Genomic DNA, 24,652 nt, shown 5'->3' with positions numbered 1-24,652 from the left:
AAAATTGCATCTGGAAACTGGCAGTTGACGGCATTGAGTACTGAGGCCGTTGCAGCAATGCCATCATTGGAATTGATTACCACAGGAAGAAGTTGATGCCAAAACATTGAATGTATTCAAGAGGTGGTTAGATATAGCACTTGATGTGAACAGGATCAAAGGTTATGGGGAGTAAGCAGGATGAGGCTATTGAGTTGGATGATCATAGGGCCAAATGGCCTCTTCCTGCTCCTATCTTCAATAGAACCATAGAAAATTACAGCTCAGAAACAGGCCTTTTGGCCCTTCTTGTCTGTGCCGAACCATTTTTTGCCTAGTCCCACTGACCTGCACTTGGACCATATCCCTCCACACCCCTCTCATCCATGAACCCGTCCAAGTTTTTCTTAAATGTTAAAAGTGACCCTGCATTTACCACTTTATCCGGCAGCTCATTCCACACTCCCACCATTCTCTGCGTGAAGAATCCACCCTCATATTCCCTTTAAACTTTTCTCCTTTCACCCTTAACCCATGCCCTCTGGTTTTTTTCTCCCCTAGCCTCAGCGGTAAAAGCCTGCTTGCATTCACTCTATCTATACCCATCAAACTGTGGCCATCAATGGAAGAAGCCAGAGAGTGGTTGTGGAGGATTGCTTCTCTGAGTGGAGGCCTGTGACTAGTGGTGTGCCGCAGGGATCGGTGTTGGGTCCATTGTTGTTTGTCATCTATATCAATGATCTGGATGATAATGTGGTAAATTGGATCAGCAAGTTTGCTGATGATACAAAGATTGGAGGTGTAGTGGACAGTGAGGAAGGTTTTCAAAGCTTGCAGAGGGATTTGGACCAACTAGAAAAATGGGCTGAAAAATGGCAAATGGAATTTAACGCAGACAAGTGTGAGATATTGCACTTTGGAAGGACAAACCAAAGTAGAACGTACAGGGTAAATGGTAGGACTCTGAAGAGTGCAGTTGAACAGAGGGATCTGGGAATACAGGTACAGAATTCCCTAAAAGTGACGTCACAGGTGGATAGGGTCGTAAAGAGTGCCTTTGGTACATTGGCCTTTATAAATCGGAGTATCGAGTATAAAAGTTGGAGTGTTATGGTAAGGTTATATAATAGTAAGAAGTTTAACAACACCAGGTTAAAGTCCAACAGGTTTATTTGGTAGCAAAAGCCACACAAGCTTTCGGAGCTCTAAGCCCCTTCTTCAGGTGAGTGGGAATTCTGTTCACAAACAGAGCTTATAAAGACACAGACTCAATTTACATGAATAATGGTTGGAATGCGAATACTTACAACTAATCAAGTCTTTAAGAAACAAAACAATGGGAGTGGAGAGAGCATCAAGACAGGCTAAAAAGATGTGTATTGTCTCCAGACAAGACAGCCAGTGAAACTCTGCAGGTCCACGCTACTGTGGGAGTTACAAATAGTGTGACATGAACCCAATATCCCGGTTGAGGCCGTCCTTGTGTGTGCGGAACTTGGCTATCAGTTTCTGCTCAGCGACTCTGTGCTGTCGTGTGTCGCGAAGGCCGCCTTGGAGAACGCTTACCCGAATATCAGAGGCCGAATGCCCGTGACCACTGAAGTGCTCCCCAACACGACAACTTCGACACACGACAGCGCAGAGTCGCTGAGCAGAAACTGATAGCCAAGTTCCGCACACACGAGGACGGCCTCAACCGGGATATTGGGTTCATGTCACACTATTTGTAACTCCCACAGTTGCGTGGACCTGCAGAGTTTCACTGGCTGTCTTGTCTGGAGACAATACACATCTTTTTAGCCTGTCTTGATGCTCTCTCCACTCACATTGTTTCGTTTCTTAAAGACTTGATTAGTTGTAAGTATTCGCATTCCAACCATTATTCATGTAAATTGAGTCTGTGTCTTTATAAGCTCTGTTTGTGAACAGAATTCCCACTCACCTGAAGAAGGGGCTTAGAGCTCCGAAAGCTTGTGTGGCTTTTGCTACCAAATAAACCTGTTGGACTTTAACCTGGTGTTGTTAAACTTCTTACTGTGTTTACCCCAGTCCAACGCCGGCATCTCCACATCAAGGTTATATAAGGCATTGGTGAGGCCGAATTTGGAGTATTGTGTACAGTTTTGGTCACCTAGTTACAGGAAGGATGTAAATAAGGTTGAAAGAGTGCAGAGAAGGTTCACAAGGATGTTGCCGGGACTTGAGAAGCTGAGTTACAGAGAGAGATTGAATCGGTTGGGACTTTATTCCCTGGAGCGTAGAAGATTGAGGGGAGATTTGATAGAGGTGTATAAGATTTTGATGGGTATAGATAGAGTGAATACAAGCAGGCTTTTTCCGCTGAGGCTAGGGGAGAAAAAAACCAGAGGGCATGGGTTAAGAGTGAAAGGAGAAAAGTTTAAAGGGAATATGAGGGGGGATTCTTCACGCAGAGAGTGGTGGGAGTGTGGAATGAGCTGCCGGATAAAGTGGTAAATGCAGGGTCACTTTTAACATTTAAGAAAAACTTGGACGGGTTCATGGATGAGAGGGGTGTGGAGGGATATGGTCCAAGTGCAGGTCAGTGGGACTAGGCAAAAAATGGTTCGGCACAGACAAGAAGGGCCAAAAGGCCTGTTTCTGAGCTGTAATTTTCTATGGTTCTATGGTTCTATGGAATCCTCAGACTGTGACCCCTGGTTCTGGACTCCCCCACCATCAGGAACATCTTCCTCTGCATCTACCCTGTCTAGTCCTGTTAGAATTTTATAAGTCTCTATGAGATCCCCCCTCATTCATCTGAACTCCAGCGAAAACAATCCTAACCTAGTCAATCTCTCCTCATACATCAGTCCCGCCACCCACAGGCTCACCACTCTTTGGATGAAGAAATATCTCCTCATCTCTGTCCTAAATGGTCTACCCTGTAGTCTCAGACTTTTTAGGATTCTATGATTCTATAATTTTCAGATAGTAATCTGCCTTCTTGTTTTTGCTTCCAAAGTGAATAACCTCCAAATTATACTGCATCTGCCACTGATTTGCCCACTCACCCAACCTGTCCAGATCATTCTGAAGGATCTCTGCATCCTCATCACAGTTCATCCTCCCACCCAACTTGGTATCATCTGCAAACTTTGAGATGTTACATTTTGTTCCCTCATCCAAATCATTAATATATATTGTGAATAGCTGGGGTCCCAGCACCGATCCCTGTGGCACCCCACTAGATACTGCCTGCCTATTTCAAAAGCACCCATTAATTCCTACTCTTTGTTTCCTCTCTGCCAATCAGTTTTCTAACCATCTCAATACACTTCGCCCAATCTCATGCGCTTTAATCTTGCGCGATAATCTCTTAGGTGGAACTTTGTCAAACGCTTTCTGAATGGCTGTAAATTGGGAGAGGGGAGTGTGCAGCGGGACCTGGGTATCTTTGTGCACCACTCGCTGAAAGTAAGCATGCAAGTGCACCAGGCAGTAAAGAAGCAAATGGTATGTCGGCCTTCATTGAAAGAGGTTTCGAGTACAGAAACAGGGATGTGTTGTTGCAATTATGCAGGGCCTTGGTGAGGTCACACCGAGAATATTGTGTGCGGTTTTGGTCTCCTTTTCTGAGGAAGGATGTTCTTGATCTCAAAGGAGTGCAGCGAAGATTTACCAGGCTGATTCTGGGGATGGCGGGACTGACGTATGAGGAGAGATTCATAGAATCATAGAATCATAGAAACCCTACAGTACAGAAAGAGGCCACTCAGCCCATCGAGTCTGCACCGACCACAATCCCACCCAGGCCCTACCCCCATATCCCTACATATTTTACCCACTAATCCCTCTAACCTATGCATCTCAGGACACTAAGGGGCAATTTTAGCATGGCCAATCAACCTAACCCGCACATCTTTGGACTGTGGGAGGAAACCGGAGCACCCGGAGGAAACCCACGCAGACACGAGGAGAATGTGCAAACTCCACACAGACAGTGACCCGAGCCGGGATTCGAACCCAGGTCCCTGGAGCTGTGAAGCAGCAGTGCTAACCACTGTGCTACCGTGCCGCCCAGATTGACTCGGTTAGGATTGTTTTCGCTAGAGTTCAGACGAATGAGGGGGGATCTTATAGAAACTTATAAACTTCTAACAGGACTAGGCAGGTTAGGTGCAGGGAGGATGTTCCCGATGGTGGGTGTGTCCAAAACCAGGGGTCACAGTCTGAGGCTACAGGGTAGACCATTTAGGATGGAGATGGGGAGATATTTCTTCACCCAAAGAGTGGTGAGCCTGTGGAATTCATTACCACAGGAAGAAGTTGATGCCAAAACATTGAATGTATTCAAGAGGTGGTTAGATATAGCACTTGATGTGAACAGGATCAAAGGTTATGGGGAGTAAGCAGGATGAGGCTATTGAGTTGGATGATCATAGGGCCAAATGGCCTCTTCCTGCTCCTATCTTCAATAGAACCATAGAAAATTACAGCTCAGAAACAGGCCTTTTGGCCCTTCTTGTCTGTGCCGAACCATTTTTTGCCTAGTCCCACTGACCTGCACTTGGACCATATCCCTCCACACCCCTCTCATCCATGAACCCGTCCAAGTTTTTCTTAAATGTTAAAAGTGACCCTGCATTTACCACTTTATCCGGCAGCTCATTCCACACTCCCACCATTCTCTGCGTGAAGAATCCACCCTCATATTCCCTTTAAACTTTTCTCCTTTCACCCTTAACCCATGCCCTCTGGTTTTTTTCTCCCCTAGCCTCAGCGGTAAAAGCCTGCTTGCATTCACTCTATCTATACCCATCAAAATCTTATACACCTCTATCAAATCTCCCCTCAATCTTCTACGCTCCAGGGAATAAAGTCCCAACCGATTCAATCTCTCTCTGTAACTCAGCTTCTCAAGTCCCGGCAACATCCTTGTGAACCTTCTCTGCACTCTTTCAACCTTATTTACATCCTTCCTGTAACTAGGTGACCAAAACTGTACACAATACTCCAAATTCGGCCTCACCAATGTCTTATATAACCTTACCATAACACTCCAACTTTTATACTCGATACTCCGATTTATAAAGGCCAATGTACCAAAGGCACTCTTTACGACCCTATCCACCTGTGACGTCACTTTTAGGGAATTCTGTACCTGTATTCCCAGATCCCTCTGTTCAACTGCACTCTTCAGAGTCCTACCATTTACCCTGTACGTTCTACTTTGGTTTGTCCTTCCAAAGTGCAATATCTCACACTTGTCTGCGTTAAATTCCATTTGCCATTTTTCAGCCCATTTTTCTAGTTGGTCCAAATCCCTCTGCAAGCTTTGAAAACCTTCCTCACTGTCCACTACACCTCCAATCTTTGTATCATCAGCAAACTTGCTGATCCAATTTACCACATTATCATCCAGATCATTGATATAGGTGACAAACAACAATGGACCCAACACCGATCCCTGTGGCACACCACTAGTCACAGGCCTCCACTCAGAGAAGCAATCCTCCACAACCACTCTCTGGCTTCTTCCATTGAGTCAGTGTCTAATCCAATTTACTACCTCCCCATGTATACCTAACGACTGAACCTTCCTAACTAACCTCCCATGAGGGACCTTGTCAAAGACCTTGCTGAATAACAGATGTGTTGAGTATAGGGCTAACGGGAGGACTTTGAATAGTGTGGAGGAGCAGAGGGATCTAGGTGTATGTGTGCATAGATCCCTGAAAGTTGGGAATCAAGTAGATAAGGTTGTTAAGAAGGCATATGGTGTCTTGGCGTTTATTGGTAGGGGGATTGAATTTAGGAGTCGTAGCGTTATGTTGCAACTGTACACAACTCTGGTGCGGCCGCACTTGGAGTACTGTGTGCAGTTCTGGTCCCCACATTACAGGAAGGATGTGGAGGCTTTGGAGAGGGTGCAGAGGAGGTTTACCAGGATGTTGCCTGGTATGGAGGGGAGATCCTATGAGGAGAGGCTGAGGGATTTGGGATTGTTTTCGCTGGAAAGGCGGCGGCTAAGAGGGGATCTTATTGAAACATATAAGATGATTAGAGGTTTAGATAGGGTGGATAGTGATAGCCTTTTTCCTCTGATGGAGAAATCCAGCACGAGGGGGCATGGCTTTAAATTGAGGGGGGGTAGTTATAGAACCGATGTCAGGGGTAGGTTCTTTACCCAGAGGGTGGTGAGGGATTGGAATGCCCTGCCAGCATCAGTAGTAAATGCGCCAAGTTTGGGGGCGTTTAAGAGATCCGTAGATAGGTTCATGGACGAAAAGAAATTGGTTTAGGTTGGAGGGTCACAGTTTTTTTTTTTTTTTAACTGGTCGGTGCAACATCGTGGGCCGAAGGGCCTGTTCTGCGCTGTAATGTTCTATGTTCTATGTTCTATGAAATCCAGGTAGACAACATCCACCGCCTTCCCTTCATCCACTTTCCTGGTAACCTCTTCGAAAAACTCTAATAGATTGGTCAAACATGACCTACCACGCACAAAGCCATGTTGACTCTCCCTAATAAGTCCCTGTCTATCCAAATATTTGTAGATCCTATCCCTTATCACACCTTCCAATAACTTGCCCACCACCGACGTCAAACTTACTGGCCTATAATTTCCCGGATTTCTTTTGGAACCTTTTTTAAACAATGGAACAACAGGAGCCACCCTCCAATCATCCGGCACCTCCCCCGTGAATACTGACATTTTAAATATGTCTGCCAGGGCCCCTGCAAGTTCAACACTAGCTTCCCTCAAGGTCCGTGGGAATACCCTGTCCGGTCCTGGGGATTTATCCACTCTGATTTGCCTCAAGACAGCGAGCACCTCCTCCCCTTTAATCTGTAAAGGTTCCATGACCTCCCTTCAGGGATTCAGGGTCGACCATTTAGGATGGAGATGAGGAGACATTTCTTCACCCAAAGAGTGGTGAGCTTGTGGAATTCATTACCATAGGAAGTAGTTGATGCCAAAACATTGAATGTATTCACGAGGTGGCTAGATATAGCATTTGGGGTGAATGGGATCAAAGGATATGGGGGAAAAAGCAGTATTAGGCTATTGAGTTGGACGATCAGCCATGATCTTAATGAATGGCGGAGCTGGCTTGAAGGGCTAAATGGTTTCCTCCTGCTCCTATCTTCTATGTTTCTATGTTTATGTTTAATCTCAGGAACTGTCAGGAAATACTGAACAGGTGGGGGAGCTTTTTCTAGAAAAGTCCAGATGATTGAGGAGTCACCTCATGAAAATTTTTAAGATTACTGTTACAATTATAAAGTTTACTCGGTTATTGGCACAGCTCGTCCGAGCTCCGGATCATTAGAGACCGGTACTCCTCAGAAATCCCAATGCACTGACTCTGTGGGAATTCCCTGGGAAGTTTGAACTTTCAATGGACCCTACCCTCCTGTTTCCTGACATGGTCTGAAAATGTCTCTGACTCTTTAGTTAGAGTTGGAGACATTGGCCAGTATCGACTTACTTACCTAGATAATTACCCAGGAAAATGTTAAACTGAAAAATCCTCGCCTGACTCCAGGATAACTATACAACTGAGAACCCAGTAACTTACACTGATCCCCCCCTCCATCCCCCACCCATTCCACCCTAACCTCACTGACTATACCCTCGATCCTCTGAATAACTCTGCCCCATACATCCACTCACTTACCCTACCCACAAGTCATTCAACTGCCACACTACTCAGCTGGCACCCTGCCTCCCACCCACCTACACAGGAAATGCTGCAAAATCTCAGCAGGTCTGACAGCATCTGTGGGGAGAGAATCGAGCTAGCATTTCGAGTCTGGATGATGAGTCATACTCTGGTGAAGGGGCATGGTGATACAATGGTTAGCACTGCAACCTCACAGCTCCAGGGAGCTGGGTTCAATTCTGGCCTCGGGTCACTGTCTGTATGGAGTTTGCACATTCTCCCCGTGCCTGAATTGGTTTCCTCTGGTTACTCCGGCTTCCTTCCACACTCCAAAAATATGCAGGTTTGGATGATTGGCCATGCCAAATTGCCCCTTAGTGTCAGGGGCACTAGCAGGGTAAATACATGGGGTTACAGGTATAGGGCCTGGGTGGGATTATTGTCGGTGCAGGCTTGATGGGCCAAATGGTCTTCTTCTGCACTGTAGGGATTCTATGAAACGTTGGCTCTATTCTCTCGCGACAGATGTTGTCAGACCCGCTGAGATTTTCCAGCATTTTCTGTTTTTGTTTCAGATTCCAACATCCGCAGTAATTTGCTTTTACCCGACCCACTTATCTCAACCACCTACCACTGATATATCTACATATTCACTCACAAACTCATTCACTCACAAACTGAGGATCTTTAAAGACTTATCAGAATACAGTGGTTAGTGTCATAAAAAGGGGGCAGGGTCATGATTTCTGATCAGATTCCCTTTGTTGCTCTCCATATGGATTCCTGCACTGAGTGAGTTTTGTGGACCATCCATTGGAAGTTTGAACAGAAAAAACACATACATGTAATGGAGTGGTTTTCTGCCTGATCACCATCAAGACACGGGGCTTCCAATCGTGATTGGAAGATTTGGGCAGGTATATTTTGGAACTATATTTTTTAATTTAGGGTAAATGAAGGGGGTCATATGACTGTTCTGCAGACTGTCTGACAGTAAACCTGCCTAGTTTGATTGTTAAAGATCAAAGGAAGACTCAGATTGTTTACTGGGAAGGATGCACTTGGAGACAATGGCAGCAGTCTCTGAGTTTACAATGAATAGCCTCTGAGTCTCCCAAAGTCCCACAAAGGTGTTGTTCATATCGGGTGTAAACAGTTGTGATGTAGATTAAAGTGTAAATTGCCTACTAAAAATAAAATTGTGTTCTTCAATATCACCTTTAGTCATTTGTTACGGTAAACATTTAAAAACATGAAATCGTGAAGTGTCATTCTTTCAGCTATTAATTGCTTTGTAAAAATTATCGGTTCCTATTGAAGTTGTCATATTATGAAGTGGCCTGACAGAGTAGAAGTGGAGAAGATATTTCCACTTGTCAGGGGCCCTAAATAGAAGATATGGAAGGTAGCATCAGAACTGAAAAGTGGGAGAGCTCTTGCATGGAGTATAAACATCACACTGTTTTTGTGTGGTAAATTCTATGTGATGGTACAAGACCCAACTCCAGACATTCTTGGTGAGTGAAGATGAGGGTCCCAGCTTTGAATTCTGAATTGAGTTGACAGGATGCTTCTACGCGTTAGATGTGGATGTGGATGTGGGTGCCCCTGCCCACCTTCCCCAATTCCATCAACTATGAAACTCCATAAAACCCTCCTGCTGCCTAGGTCTTATCATCCTATTAACAAATTTGAAAATGTTTATGGACATGGCAATTGTGATCATGCCACAGCCCCTCAGACTGTGAACCTTTGCAGTTTTCACTAATTCATGCTCTTCTCTAATAGTATATGTGTGAGGAACAACAAGATTACAAAGGATCTCTGGTGATAAAGATGGACTGAGAGGACATTGGGGCCTTGGTTTAAGATCTGACGCAAAAGATGGTACCTTAAACAATACAGCATTAAAAGATTCAGACCAGATTATGTAAACATGTTCTGGAGTAGAGCCTGAACCCATGATCTTCTGACTTAGAGACAAGAAGTTTAACAACACCAGGTTAAAGTCCAACAGGTTTATTTGGTAGCAAAAGCCACACAACCTTTCAGAGCTCCAAGCCCCTTCTTCAGGTGATAGAAGATATGGAAGGTAGCATCAGAACTGACGGGTGGGAGAGCTCTTGCATGGAGTATAAACATCACACTGTTTCTGTGTGGTAAATTCTATATGATGGTACAAGACCCAACTCCAGACATTCTTGGTGAGTGACGAAGGGGCTTGGAGCTCCGAAAGGTTGTGTGGCTTTTGCTACCAAATAAACCCGTTGGACTTTAACCTGGTGTTGTTAAACTTCTTACTGTGTTTACCCCAGTCCAACGCCGGCATCTCCACATTAGAGACAAGAGACAGACAGAGACATAGGCAGCATGGAGGGCCAAAGGGCCTGTTCCTGTGCTGTAATTTTCTTTGTTCTGAATGTGCATTTATATAGCATCCCAAATTGCTTCACAGTCAGCTAATTATTTTTGAGGTATAGTTGCTGTTGAAATGTAGCCCAATGAGACAGCCAATCCTCACACAAAGTCCCACAATGTGATCAGCTGTTTTAGGTATTGCTTGAGTGATAAATATTGACCAGGATATTGGAGAGGGCTCCCCTACTCTTCTTCCAATAGTGCCGTGGGATCTTTTGCATCTACCTCAGAGGACATTGGAGCCTTGGTTTAAGATCTGACCCAAAAGATGGCACCTTAAACAATACAGCACTGAAAGATTCAGACCAGATTATGTAAACATGTTCTGGAGTAGAGCCTGAACCCATGATCTCCTGACTTAGAGACAAGAGACAGACAGAGACAAGGCTGGCACATGAATGGGAAGTAGCATTGATGTCAGAGAATGTGAAGGGTGTTAGATATTGTAGTGCCAGTAATTCTTCTTCACATTCACACAGTTCCATGGATCACCACTCCACCTCGTGATGTGCACAATGTTACAGGCAATGATATTGTCTTTGGCTGTGAGGTGTCAGCGTATCCCATGGCTCTTGTGGAATGGAGGAAGAAAGGGAATGATAACTTCCTGCCTGGGGATGATGCTCATATCTCTATTCAGGTAAAGACGACATTGCTATAAAACAGGTTGTTAATTTGGCAAGATATTTTGAATATTGCTGAAAAGCGAGACATGTTCCTGAACCTTTTCCTCTTGTATTCATCAGGACAAATACAAAAATGCCAAATATCAAACTCTCACAACAATTTTATATTTCAGGAGAAAAGGGTGCTGATTGATTCACAAATTAATTCTACTTGGCCATGGTATAGCCATAGAGAAAGCAACAGGGAATAATAGACACCCGTTGCTTCCTGGATGGAGAATTCCCACACATAGGACAAAATGTGCCACGTTCTCTCTTTTATTTCTTTATCCAGGCACGAGGTGGGCCAGAACGATATGGTATCACAGGGTGGTTGCAGATTCAGGGGCTGAAAAAGTCTGATGAGGGAATCTATACCTGTTTCACATGGAACAAACATGGGGAAGCATTCGCATCTGCAAGTTTGAGTGTCCATGATCCTGGTAAGACAAAGAAACATTGTTCAGCTCACAAAGAGATTTTCCAAACACTAACATCTCAAACATCCTTGGCACTGCTAGGTCCAGCTCTGGGGTTTTCCTGTAGATCTAAATTCGAACTTTAGCATGAGAACTGATAACTACCCCTTGATTTTTTTTAGTTAACTTATTATCTTTTCCTATACCATACAGGGGTCAAACAAACCATTGGGTCTGTGCAAACTCTTTTAAAGAGAACTTCACTTAATCCCATTCACCGGCTCTTCCTCATATCTCTGCATCTATTTTTTTCTTCATCAAGTATTTATCCAATTCTGTTTTGAAAGTTACTTTTTGACTCTGCATACACCACCTAATTCTCAAGCTGTGTGCTCCAAATTGTAACCACTCACTGTGAAAAAAAGATTTGACCTCATGTCTCCTCGGGTTAAATTGGTGTCCTCCCATTACCAACCCAACAGCTATTGGAGATGTTTCTCCTTACTTACTCTCTCTAAACCCTTCATGAGTTCAAACACATTGATCAAATATCCTGCTTCTCCAGTCCATCCATGTAATCGTAATCCTTCAGCCCTGGAATCCATTCGAGTAAATCTCTTCCATATCATATGCAAAGTTTTCACATCCTGCCTAAAGTATGAACAAAGAACAAAGAACAGTACAGCACAGGAATCAGGCCCTTCGGCCCTCCAAGCCTGTGCCGCTCCTTGGTCCAACTAGACCAATCGTTTGTATCCCTCCATTCCCAGGCTGCTCGTGTGACTATCCAGGTAAGTCTTAAACGATGTCAGCGTGCCTGCCTCCACCACCCTACTCGGCAGCGCATTCCAGGCCCCCACCACCCCCTGTGTAAAAAACATCCCTCTGACATCTGAGTTATACTTCGCCCCTCTCACCTTGAGCCCGTGACCCCTCGTGATTGTCACCTCCGACCTGGGAAAAAGCTTCCCACTGTTCACCCTATCTATCCCCTTCATAATCTTGTACACCTCTATTAGATGGTTCCCAGAACTCAACACATTGCTCTGACTGAGGCTGAAATTATGTTTTCTATGCATTTAGCCTAATTTCCTGGCTTTTGTACTCTACACCTTTATTTACAAAGTCCATTTGATTAAATTAAGGCTGGTCTGGGCTCCATATTACCTGGATACCGTACCTTACCCAATGAAAATACACTCAGCTCAAATTATCCCAGTATCCATAATCTTTTTGGGAAGAGAGTTCAAAACTTCCCTAACCTTCGTGTGAAAAAGTCCCTTGTTCTAGATTTCCACTCCACAAACTCCCTATTTCTGTCCATGTACGGCAGCATCAGCAGGAACATTACCAGCTCAAAACTGTGTACATGTACCCTCCCCATCTTGGCACACATGGCACCATGCACTATCAGGCACCCAATGTCCACAGGAGACATCATGGTGACCGCAAGATAAAGAACACAGCAGAAAAGCTCTCTGGAAGAACAAATAGTCGGACAAAGTTGTCGAATCCAAACAGTTCTTTTAATCAGGGCTGCTTTAAGAGGTGTTTTTGCGGGAGATATTAGAAGGAAGATCAGCGCCATTTTGGCCTCAGATCCCGAGCAGTCTGGAAGGAGGTGGCAGAGGCAATGCTGTCTCAGACTGGCACCAAACCTGGAATCAGGCAAGGAAGAAATCTGCTACTCTGCGGGAGATTACAGAAACAAGTCCTGCTTCCATTATTTCTGATCCAACAGTGTTGCCTTCAGAGAAAAAAAAACAAAGACTTGCATTCCTATAGCACCTTGATGACCTCAGGAAGTCCCTAGTTACCAATGAATTACTTTTGAAATATCATAGAAATCATAGAAACCCTACAGTGCAGAAGGAGGCCATTCGGCCCATCAAGTCTGCACCGACCACAATCCCACCCAGGCCCTACCCCCACATATTTTACCCGCTAATGCCTCTAACCTACACATCCCAGGACTCTAAGGGGCAATTTTTAACCTGGCCAATCAACCTAACCCGCACATCTTTGGACTGTGGGAGGAAACCGGAGCACCCGGAGGGAACCCACGCAGACACGAGGAGAATGTGCAAACTCCACACAGACAGTGACCCGAGCCGGGAATCGAACCCGGGACCCTGGAGCTGTGAAGCAGCAGTGCTAACCACTGTGCTATCGACATTGTTGTAAAGTAGAAAATTGACGGCCCATTTGCACACAGTTCAGTCCCACAAACAGCAGTGTGTGACTAACCAGATAATTTGTTTTTAGTTGTGTTGTTTGAAGCACATTTCATAGAATCATAGAATCTACAGTGAAGAAGGAGGCCATTTGGTGAGCTGCTATAGTGCATCTTTTAGATTGCACATATGCAGTCAAAGTGAGATGAAACAACATGAACATTTTCCAAAGTACTATAGCATTCCTCCTCTGTCAAACTGCATCAAGACCATAGTGATAAACTGTTAAGGTATCTTTTCTAGTAGCACTCTTGCCTCTGAGTCAGATTATTGTGGGTTTGATTCTCATGGCAGTGTTGAGGTAAGGCTTCCATCGAGCCTGCACCGACAACAATCCCACCCAGGTCCTACCCCTGTAACCCCATAAATTTACCCCAATCCCTCTGACACTAAGGGACAATTTAACATGGCCAATCAACCGAACCCGCACATCTTTGGACAGTGGAGGAAACCCCAGCACCCAGAGGAAACCCATGCAGACACGGGGAGAATGTGCAAACTCCACACAGACAGTAACCCGAGGCCAGAATTGAACCCGTGTCCTTGGCACTGTGAGGTAGCAATGCTAGCCACTGTGCCACCCCCTGGTGGGAGAACTCCTTTGCTCTTTTTAGAATAGTGCCATGAAATCTGTTATGTTGAATTGGATGGCATCGTAGTTTATTGTCATATCTGAAAGACAGCACCTCTGACAGGGAAGCCTTACCTCAACACTGCCATGAAAATCAAACCCACAATCATCTGACTCAGAGGCAAGAGTGCTACTACAAAATATACCTTAACAGTTTATCACTCTGGTCTTGATGCAGTTTGACAGAGGAAGAATGCTATAGTACTTTGGAAAATGTTCATGTTGTTTCATCTCACATTGACTGCAGTATGTACAATCTAAAAGATGCACTATAGCAGCTCACCAAAGTTACAACAGCACCTTCAACTGCATGCCATTCTGATCACCAAGAAGAATGAGAAAGTATTGTCATTGGAATATGGGCGGCACGGTAGCACAGTGGTCAGCACTGCTGCTTCACAGCTCCAGGAACCTGGGTTCGATTCCCGGCTCGGGTCACTGTCTGTGTGGAGTTTGCACATTCTCCTCGTGTCTGCGTGGGTTACCTCCGGCTGCTCCGGTTTCCTCCCACAGTCCAAAGATGTGCGGGTTAGGTTGATTGGCCATGCTAAAATTTCCCCTTAGTGTCCTGAGATGTGTAGGTTAGAGGGATTAGCGGGTAAAATATGTAGGGATATGGGGGTAGGGCCTGGGTGGGATTGTGGTCAGTGCAGACTCGATGGGCCGAATGGCCTCTTCCTGCACTGTAGGGTTTCTATGTTCTACCTCCAAGATCCCCTCCAATTCGCATCCAGATATGGCCAAGGTTCCTCAGGCTCATCATACTCCAAGTATTTTCCAACTAGGGTTATATATTTCGATAGGATAACTTCTACCCACTTGCTATTTCCCCACAGCCCTGCAAACGAATCCATCCTCTACTATGCATAAAAAAGCTCCTTGTCTTCCCTCTTGTCCTTTTGCCAATTATCTTATCTCCCTTACCTAGTTACTTATATCCCTGTCAGATTTTCTTTATTTACTCTATCAAAGCCCTTTGTAATTATGTCTCTGCTTAACCTTCGCTGTGCTAAAGAAACCAATCCCACCTACTCTAGTTTTGCAGATAACTGAAGTCCTGTTTCGCTCTGATAAATCTTATCTGCACCTGCTTCAATTTCTAAAGTATATATTCTTCATTGTGTCAGCTTGGCTGAATTGGTTGCATCTTGCTTCCAAGCTAAAGTTCATGAGTTCAGCTCAAACCTGAGGCTGATACCTCAATGTAGTACTGAGGGAGTGCTACATTGTCACTTGTATCAAACTGGGGTCCCATCACCGATCAACTCTATATGAAAGCATTCACCTACTTGTGGCTCGCACTGTGCCAACTTGGTTTGTCTCATTAACAACAGTGTAGGAGGTATTTATTTAACAGCTGCATGGGTATAAGACTGGAATTGCAAATCAGCTGCCTTGAATAACAGTTTTTCAAAATGAACATGGTGGTGGATTCTGATCAATATCAACAGTTTTACACCTCAGCAGTAAGTTGAAAAACCAGTCCCAGAGTATCTTATAAAGTGCTTTCAGAGCACCTTAAGGAGGTTAAAGACAATAGCCTCAATTTTAACTCTTCCATCAGTTACAATGGAGTCAGGACGTATGCAATCCTTTCCTGCCCTGATCTGACTGAGTGCAATTTTAAATTTCAGACAGCAAGGACATCTTGTCTTGCCCAGAGCCAGTGAGCTTCTCTCTGGGTATGAAGCTCAGGCTTCCATGATCTCATTGGGGCCCATGCAGTCAGCTATTTTAAATTGAGGCCTTAACAGGTGAGCAGTGATAGCTTTACTTGCCATGTGTTCACCACAGACCTGGAGAGGTCAAAGTGAGTTTTAATAATTGTTTCATTGTGGTCCAGGAATGTGCCTTCCAATTCACCAAGAAACCCTGGGCCTCCTCTGCCCCATCAGGGGGTACCTCTGTACCTCCCCTGCCCCTTCCCCACTCCCCTTCTCCTTCAATGAAATTCCTATTGCCTGACTTCCAAGAATAGCGAGTTGAATTCCCACTCTTGTCCACTGGTCAGTGATAAGGCCCCAGTGTTTAAACCGCACCAAGCCTTGTAATTGAGTGTGTTAACTCTCCACAATCTCTCACATGCACCAATCCCACCTTCAATTAATATCAGAGCCTATATGAATATAATTTCTTCAGGGTCTCACACTTAATACAATTAATGTTACCAGAGAGGCAGTGCTGGGTAGACTAATGGGACTGAAGGTGGACAAGTCCCCGGGTCCGGATGGAATGCATCCCAGGGTATTGAAAGAAATGTCAGAGGTAATAGTGGATGTGTTAGTGATTATTTATCAAAACTCGTTGCATTCTGGGGTAGTGCCGGTTGATTGGAAAACGGCTAATGTTACGCCACTGTTTAAAAAAGGAAGGAGACAAAAGGCGGGTAACTATAGGCCGGTCAGCTTAACGTCTGTAGTAGGGAAAATGCTGGAATCCATTATTAAAGAGGAGATAGCAGGGCATCTGGATAGAAATGGTTCGATCAATCAGACGCAGCATGGATTCGTGAGGGGAAAGTCGTGCTTGACGAACATGTTGGATTTTTATGAAGATGTGACTAGGGCGGTTGATGGAGGAGAACCGGTGGATGCGGTGTTTTTGGATTTCCAAAAGGCGTTTGATAAGGTGCCCCATAAAAGGCTGCTGAAGAAGATTAGGGCACACGGAGTTGGGGGTAGTGTGTTAAAGTGGATTGGGGACTGGCTATCCGACAGGAAGCAAAGAGTCGGAATAAATGGGTGTTTTTCCGGTTGGAGGAAGGTAACTAGTGGCGTGCCGCAGGGATCGGTACTCGGGCCGCAACTATTTACCATTTATACAGATGATCTGGAGGAGGGGACGGAGTGTAGGGTAACGAAGTTTGCAGACGACACAAAGATAAGTGGAAAAGTGAATCGTGTGGAGGACGGAGAAGATCTGCAGAGAGATTTGGACAGGCTGAGTGAGTGGGCGAGGATATGGCAAATGGAGTATAACGTTGATAAATGCGAGGTTATACACTTTGGAGGAAATAATAACAAATGGGATTACTATCTCAATGGAAACAAATTAAAACATGCTACCGTGCAAAGGGACCTGGGGGTCCTTGTGCATGAGACGCAAAAGCCCAGTCTGCAGGTACAACAGGTGATCAAGAAGGCAAATGGGATGTTGGCCTATATCGCGAGGGGGATAGAATATAAAAGCAGGGATGTCTTGATGCACCTGTACAGGGCATTGGTGAGGCCGCAGCTGGAATACTGTGTGCAGTATTGGTCTCCTGATATGAGGACGGATATATTGGCATTGGAGGGAGTGCAGAGAAGGTTCACCAGGTTGATACCGGAGATGAGGGGTTTGGATTATGAGGAGAGGCTGAGGAGATTGGGTTTGTACTCGTTGGAGTTTAGAAGGATGAGGGGGGATCTTATGGAGACTTATAAGATAATGCGGGGGCTGGATAGGGTGGAGGCGGAGAGATTCTTTCCACTTAGTAAGGAAGTTAAAACTAGAGGACACAGCCTCAAAATAAAGGGGGGTCGGTTTAAGACAGAGTTGAACATAGAACATAGAACATAGAAAGCCACAGCACAAACAGGCCCTTCGGCCCACAAGTTGCGCCGATCACATCCCCACCTCTAGGCCTATCTATAGCCCTCAATCCCATTAAATCCCATGTACTCATCCAGAAGTCTCTTAAAAGACCCCAACGAGTTTGCCTCCACCACCACCGACGTCAGCCGATTCCACTCACCCACCACCCTCTGAGTGAAAAACTTACCCCTGACATCCCCCCTGTACCTACCCCCCAGCACCTTAAACCTGTGTCCTCTCGTAGCAACCATTTCAGCCCTTGGAAATAGCCTCTGAGAGTCCACCCTATCCAGACCCCTCAACATCTTGTAAACCTCTATCAGGTCACCTCTCATCCTTCGTCTCTCCAGGGAGAAGAGACCAAGCTCCCTCAACCTATCCTCATAAGGCATGCCCCCCAATCCAGGCAACATCCTTGTAAATCTCCTCTGCACCCTTTCAATGGCTTCAACATCTTTCCTGTAATGAGGTGACCAGAACTGCGCGCAGTACTCCAAGTGGGGTCTAACCAGGGTCCTATAAAGCTGCAGCATTATCTCCCGACTCCTAAACTCAATCCCTCGATTAATGAAGGCTAGTACGCCATACGCCTTCTTGACCGCATCCTCCACCTGCGAGGCCGATTTAAGAGTCCTATGGACCCGGACCCCAAGGTCCTTCTGATCCTCTACACTGCTAAGAATGGTACCCTTCATTTTATACTGCTGCTCCATCCCATTGGATCTGCCAAAATGGATCACTACACACTTATCCGGGTTGAAGTCCATCTGCCACTTCTCCGCCCAGTCTTGCATTCTATCTATGTCTCGCTGCAACTTCTGACATCCCTCCAAACTATCCACAACACCACCTACCTTGGTGTCGTCAGCAAACTTACCAACCCATCCCTCCACTTCCTCATCCAGGTCATTTATGAAAATGACAAACAGCAAGGGTCCCAGAACAGATCCCTGGGGCACTCCACTGGTCACTGACCTCCATGCAGAGAAAGACCCCTCCACAGCCACTCTCTGCCTTCTGCAGGCAAGCCAGTTCTGGATCCACAAGGCAACAGCCCCTTGGATCCCATGCCCTCTCACTTTCTCAAGAAGTCTTGCATGGGGGACCTTATCGAACGCTTTGCTGAAGTCCATATAGACCACATCCACCGCTCTTCCTTCGTCAATGTGCTTGGTCACATTTTCAAAGAACTCAACCAGGCTCGTAAGGCACGACCTGCCCCTGACAAAGCCGTGCTGACTACTTTTGATCATACTAAACTTCTCTAGATGATCATAAATCCTGTCTCTCAGGATCCTCTCCATCAACTTACCAACCACTGAGGTTAGACTCACCGGTCGGTAATTTCCCGGGCTGTCCCTGTTCCCTTTCTTGAATATAGCGACCACATCCGCAATCCTCCAATCCTCCGGAACCTCTCCCGTCTCCATCGACGATGCAAAGATCATCGCCAAAGGCTCCGCAATCTCCTCCCTCGCCTCCAACAGTAACCTGGGGTACATCCCATCCGGTCCCGGCGACTTACCAACCTTGATGCCATTCAATAGTTCCAACACATCCTCTTTCTTTATGTCCACATGCTCGATCCTTTCTGTCCTCCGCAATCCAGCAGTACAACCACCCAGATCCCTTTCCACCGTGAATACCGAGGTAAAGTATTCATTAAGCAGCTCCGCCATTTCTAACGGTTCCGCACAAACTTTTCCCCCTTCACCTTTTAAGGGTCCTATGCCTTCACATCTCATCCTTTTACTCTTGACATATTTGTAGAAAGCCTTGGGATTCTCCTTAATCTTACCCGCCAAGGTCTTCTCATGACCCCTTCTCGCTCTCCTAATTTCCTTCTTAAGCTCCTTCCTACATCGCGTATACTCCTCTAAATCCTTAACACCTCCTAGCTCTCTGAACCTTCTGTACGCCTCTCTTTTCTTATTCACCAGGTTCATCACAACCTTCGTGCACCACGGTTCCCGTACCCTACCAACACCCCCCTGTCTCATCGGAACGTTGTCATGCAGAGCTCCAGACAAACATTCCTTGAAAATCCTCCACTTTCCTTCGGTACTTTTCCCCAAGAATGCCTCCTTCCAATTTACCCGTCTAATTTCCTCCCTGATGACACTGTATTTCCCTTTACTCCAGAGAAACACTTTCCTAGCCTGCCTGACCCTATCTCTTTCCAATGCTATCGTGAAGGAGATAGAATTATGATCGCTATCCCCAAGATGCTCACCCACCGAGAGATCCTCCACCTGTCCAGGTTCATTAGCCAGCACCAGATCAAGAACAGCCTCTCCTCTAGTAGGCTTATCCACATACTGTGTCAGGAAACTCTCCTGGACACACCTAACAAACTCCTCTCCATCCAAACCCCTAGCCCTAGGGATATTCCAATCTATGTTTGGGAAATTAAAATCTCCCATCACGACAACTCTGTTATTCCTACATCTCTCCAGGATCTGTTTCCCCATCTGCTCCTCAACATCTCTGTTACTATTGGGCGGCCTATAGAAAACACCCAGCAAAGTTACCGACCCCTTCCTGTTCCTAACCTCCACCCACAGAGATTCCGTAGTCAGTCCCTCCACGGCGTCCACCTTCTCTACAGCCGTGACACTATCCCTGATCAACAGTGCCACTCCCCCCCCTCTCTTGCCTCCCTCCCTGTCCTTCCTGAAACATCTAAAACCCGGCACCTGAAGCACCCAGTCCTGTCCCTGAGACATCCAAGTCTCCGTAATGGCCACCACATCACAATTCGAAGCAGCAATCCACGCTCCAAGCTCATCCACTTTATTCACTACACTCCTGGCATTAAAATAGACACATCTCAGACCTTCAGCCTGAGCACTTCCCTTCTCCCTCACTCGTCTAACCTCCCTCTTACCCTGTCTACATTCCTTATCTATTTGCGAGCTAACCTCCTCGCTCTCAGTCCCCTCATTTCGATTCCCTCCCCCCAACCTTTCTAGTTTAAAGTCTCACCAGTAGCCTTAGCCAACCTTCCCGCCAGGATATTGGTCCCCCTGGGATTCAAGTGCCACCCGTCTTTTTTAAACAGGTCACACCTGCCCCTAAAGAGGTCCCAATGATCCAAGTACCCAAATCCTTGTCCCTTGCTCCAGTCCCTCAGCCACGCATTAATTCTCCACCGATTCCTGTTCTCACTCTCCCGCGGCACAGGCAGCAATCCCGAGATTACTACCTTTGCATTCCTCTTTCTCAGCTGTCTACCCAACTCCCTATATTCTCTTTTCATGACCCCTTCCCTCTTCCTACCTATGTCAGCAGTACCTATATGCATCACGACCTTGGGCTCCTCTCCCTCCCCCTTCAGGATTTCTGGGACTCGACCAGAGACATCCCGGACCCCTGCACCAGGGAGGCAAACCACCATCCGAGAGTCCCGTCTGTGTCCGCAAAAACGCCTATCTGACCCTCTCACCGTAGAGTCCCCAATTAGCACTACCCTCCTTTCCTTACCCCTTTGCACTACTGGGCCAGGCTCAGCTCCAGAGACACTGCCACCGCTGCTTCCCCCAGGTGGGCTGTCCACCCCAGTAGTACTCAGACAGGAGTACTTATTATTAAGGGGCACATCCACCGGGGTGCTCACCATCACCCGAGCTTTCTCCTTCCTCACTGTTACCCAGTTACCCTCCTCCCGTGGTCCCGGTGTGACCACCTGCCGATAGCTCCTGTCAATGACCTCCTCACTATCCCTAACCCGGCGAAGGTCCTCGAGCTGCAATTCCAGTTCCCTAACATGGTCCCTTAGGAACCGCAGCTCAACACACCCAGCACAGATATGGTCGTCTGGGAGGCTAGGAGCCTCCAGGACCTCCCACATCCTACATTGGGAACAACATACTGGCCTGACAGTCATACTTGCCCTTTTAAACACAGGGAAAAAAGTGAATGAAGATTATTCCTCTCTGTTCCAAATTATTTCTACCAAGGTACCCGGAGAAAAGTAACTTGTAAATAAAATTTTTTAAAAATAAGAAACTCACCCCTGCTCGCCCTTTCTGCCTAAGCCCGATGAGCCAAAGCCCCTCAGTTCTCACTCAGCTCCTTCTCACTCCGCTGCCCGCTCCCAACGCTGCCCGCTAGATAGTGGGACCTGCCTTTTAAACCTCCTGTGCACTAAAAAAAACTCAAGAGACCCTTCCCAGTAAAGGAGGAACTTCTTCTCCCAGAGGGTGGTGAATCTCTGGAATTCTCTGCCCACTGAGGTGGTGGAGGCTCCCTCGCTGAATATGTTTAAAGCGCGGATGGATGGATTCCTGATCAGTAAGGGAATTAAGGGTTATGGGGATCAGGCGGGTAAGTGGTACTGATCCACGTCAGATCAGCCATGATCTTATTGAATGGCGGGGCAGGCTCGAGGGGCTAGATGGCCTACTCCTGCTCCTATTTCTTATGTTCTTATGTTCTTATGTAGGTTTAATGCCTGTATGATTTTAACCTACAGAGTCACCATTAGCAATGGAAATGAGTTTGAAAAGCAAAGATAGAAATTATATCACAGATGATGAGGAAGGTGAAGACGATTATGGCGATGCAGATGATGATTATGAGATCTCGGGTGACTACGAATACTAAAAAACATGAACATCCATTGAAAATATATCTTGCAGAGTGGAACATAGTTATCCAGCTATTAACTATTTGATAAAAATGTGTAGCCTTTGAATAAAAAATTGAGCTGTATATAATTTAACCACTGTCATTCAAAAGTACCTTTTGAACATTTGCTGTCTGCAGTTTTGTATAATGCATAATAATTTTTAAATGTTTCACTTATAGTGTTTAGTGATGTGCTGTATTTTATCTTGTGGCTAAACAGTACATAGTGTATTAACAAACGTCTTTTCACTTTTATAATACCTATATAGATTAACAAATAAAAACCTTCACAATTAAGATAAGATTAATTAATTGGCACCATCATCTGTGACAATCAAAGAGCTAAAGGAAGATAAAATGACAAGAAGTCCTTTCGGTCTTCAATCCAGCTCCTTCCGTATTCCATGTACACTCTATATTTTAAGCACTGTACCCAGATATTTATTCAGCTTATCACAGCCTGTACTCATTTAATCTCCTCCCACATCAAATGCTCACTCTACCCTAACACAGAATTACTGAATTGTTGCGGTGGAGAATGAGGCTATTTGGCCCATCATCTCTGCATGGGTTATCCAAATGAGCATTATGATTTAGTGTCATTCTCCTGCATATTCCCCTCCATATTGTTTCTATTCAAGTAATCATTTAAGGCTCTGTTGAATGCCTCAATTGAAGCTATCTCCACCACACCTCCAGGCAGAGCATTCTAGACCTTAAGCACTCGCTGTGTGAAAAAGCTCTCTCAGATCATTTTTGTTCCTTTTCAAATCACTTTAAATCTGTACCCTCTCGTTCTCGATCCTTTTAAGAACGGGAACAGTTTCTCCCTACCTACCCTGTCCAGCCCCCTCATGATTTTGAACATCTGTATTAAATCTTCTCTCCAAGGAGAACATCTAAACCTCTCCAAACCATCCTCACAATTGAAGTTTTTCATCCCTGACACCATTCTGATAAACCTCTTCTGCACCCTCTCCAAAGCTTTCACATCCTTGCTATAGTGTGACTCCTAGAACTGTACACAATATTCCAACTGAGGTCTAACTAGTGTCTTGTATAAGTTCAGCATAACCTCCTTGCTGTTGCACTCTATGCCCCTATTAATAAATGATGTGGAGATGCCGGCGTTGGACTGGGGTAAACACAGTAAGAAGTTTAACAACACCAGGTTAAAGTCCAACAGGTTTATTTGGTAGCAAAAGCTAGACATGTGCTAAAATGTGCTTTTGCTACCAAATAAACCTGTTGGACTATAACCTGGTGTTGTTAAACTTCTTACCCTATTAATAAAACCCAGGATACAGTATGCTGTATTAACTGCTCTCTCCACCTCTCCTGCTGCCTTCAATGATCTATGCACATATACACCCAGGTCCCTCTGTTCCTGCACCCTTTTAAGAATTTTACCCCTTATTTTATATTTCCTTTCCATGTTCTTGCTACCAGAATCTTGCTACCACCTCACTTCTCTGCATTCAATTTCATTTGCCACCTTTCTGTCCACTCCACCAACTTGTTTATGTCCTTTTGAAGTTCTACACTGTCCTCCCCACAGTCTACAATGCTTCCAAGTTTAGTATCATGTGCAAAGTTTGAAATTGTCCCCTGCACACCAAGATATATATCAAGAAAGGCATGGATTCCAATACCGACCCCTGGGGAACACAGTACAACCTTCCCCCAGCCTGAAAAATGTCCATCGACGATTACTCTGTTTCCTATTACTCAACAAATTTTATATCCATGTTGCTACTGGCCCTTTTATAACTTTTCCCACAAGTCTGTTGTGTGGTACCTTTTGAGAGTCCGTGTACACCACAGCAGCAGCATTATCTTTTCTGTCACTTCTTCCAAAAAACTCCAGCAAGTATTTGCATCGGTATTCACAAAGGAGAGGGACACATTGATTGATGGTGTCTCGGAGGGGTATGTAAACCATAGAATCCCTATGGTGCAGAAGGAGGCCATTCGGCCTATTGAATCTGCACCAACCACAATACCACCCAGGCCCTATTCCTGTAGCTGCACATAGAATCCCTACAGTGCAGAAGGAAGCCATTCAGCCCATCGAGTCTGCACCGACCACAATCCCACCTAGGTCCTATCTCTGTAATCCCACATATTTACCCTGCTAATCCCCCTAACACGATGGTCAATTCAGCATAGCCAATCAACCCAACCTGCACATCTTTGGATTGTGAGAGGAAACCAGAGCACCCGGAGAAAACCCACACAGACACAGGGAGAATGTGCAAACTCCACAGACTGGAATTGAACTGCCGGGTCACTGGCACTGTGAGGCAGCAATGCTAACCACTGTGCCACCGTTCCTCTCCAGTGGATTATCTAAACCCTCTAGAGCTAGTCATCATTATGAGGGAGGAAGTGTTAGATATAATAAAAACCATTAAGGTAGACAAAATCCCCAGGACCAGATGGCACCTATCCCAGATTACTGAGGGAGACAAGA

General features: G+C 45.5%; 1 protein-coding gene across 1 annotated transcript in view; it reads left to right on the top strand.

Moving 5' to 3' along the window:
- Positions 1-23,111, top strand: part of LOC144505260 (kazal-type serine protease inhibitor domain-containing protein 1-like) — a 54,615-nt gene extending 31,504 nt beyond the window's left edge. Inside the window, exons 2-4 of the mRNA XM_078231303.1 lie at positions 10,505-10,665; positions 10,986-11,133; positions 22,025-23,111. Coding sequence (XP_078087429.1) covers positions 10,505-10,665; positions 10,986-11,133; positions 22,025-22,155 — 440 coding nt within the window. The 3' untranslated portion in view covers positions 22,156-23,111. The remainder of the gene's footprint in view (positions 1-10,504; positions 10,666-10,985; positions 11,134-22,024) is intronic.
- The last annotated feature ends 1,541 nt before the right edge of the window (positions 23,112-24,652 follow it).

This window comes from Mustelus asterias, chromosome 16 (assembly GCF_964213995.1).
Source record: "Mustelus asterias chromosome 16, sMusAst1.hap1.1, whole genome shotgun sequence".
NCBI lineage: Eukaryota > Metazoa > Chordata > Chondrichthyes > Carcharhiniformes > Triakidae > Mustelus > Mustelus asterias.
Note: the sequence above shows the minus strand (reverse complement) of the source record. Positions and strands in the feature narration are given on the sequence as shown.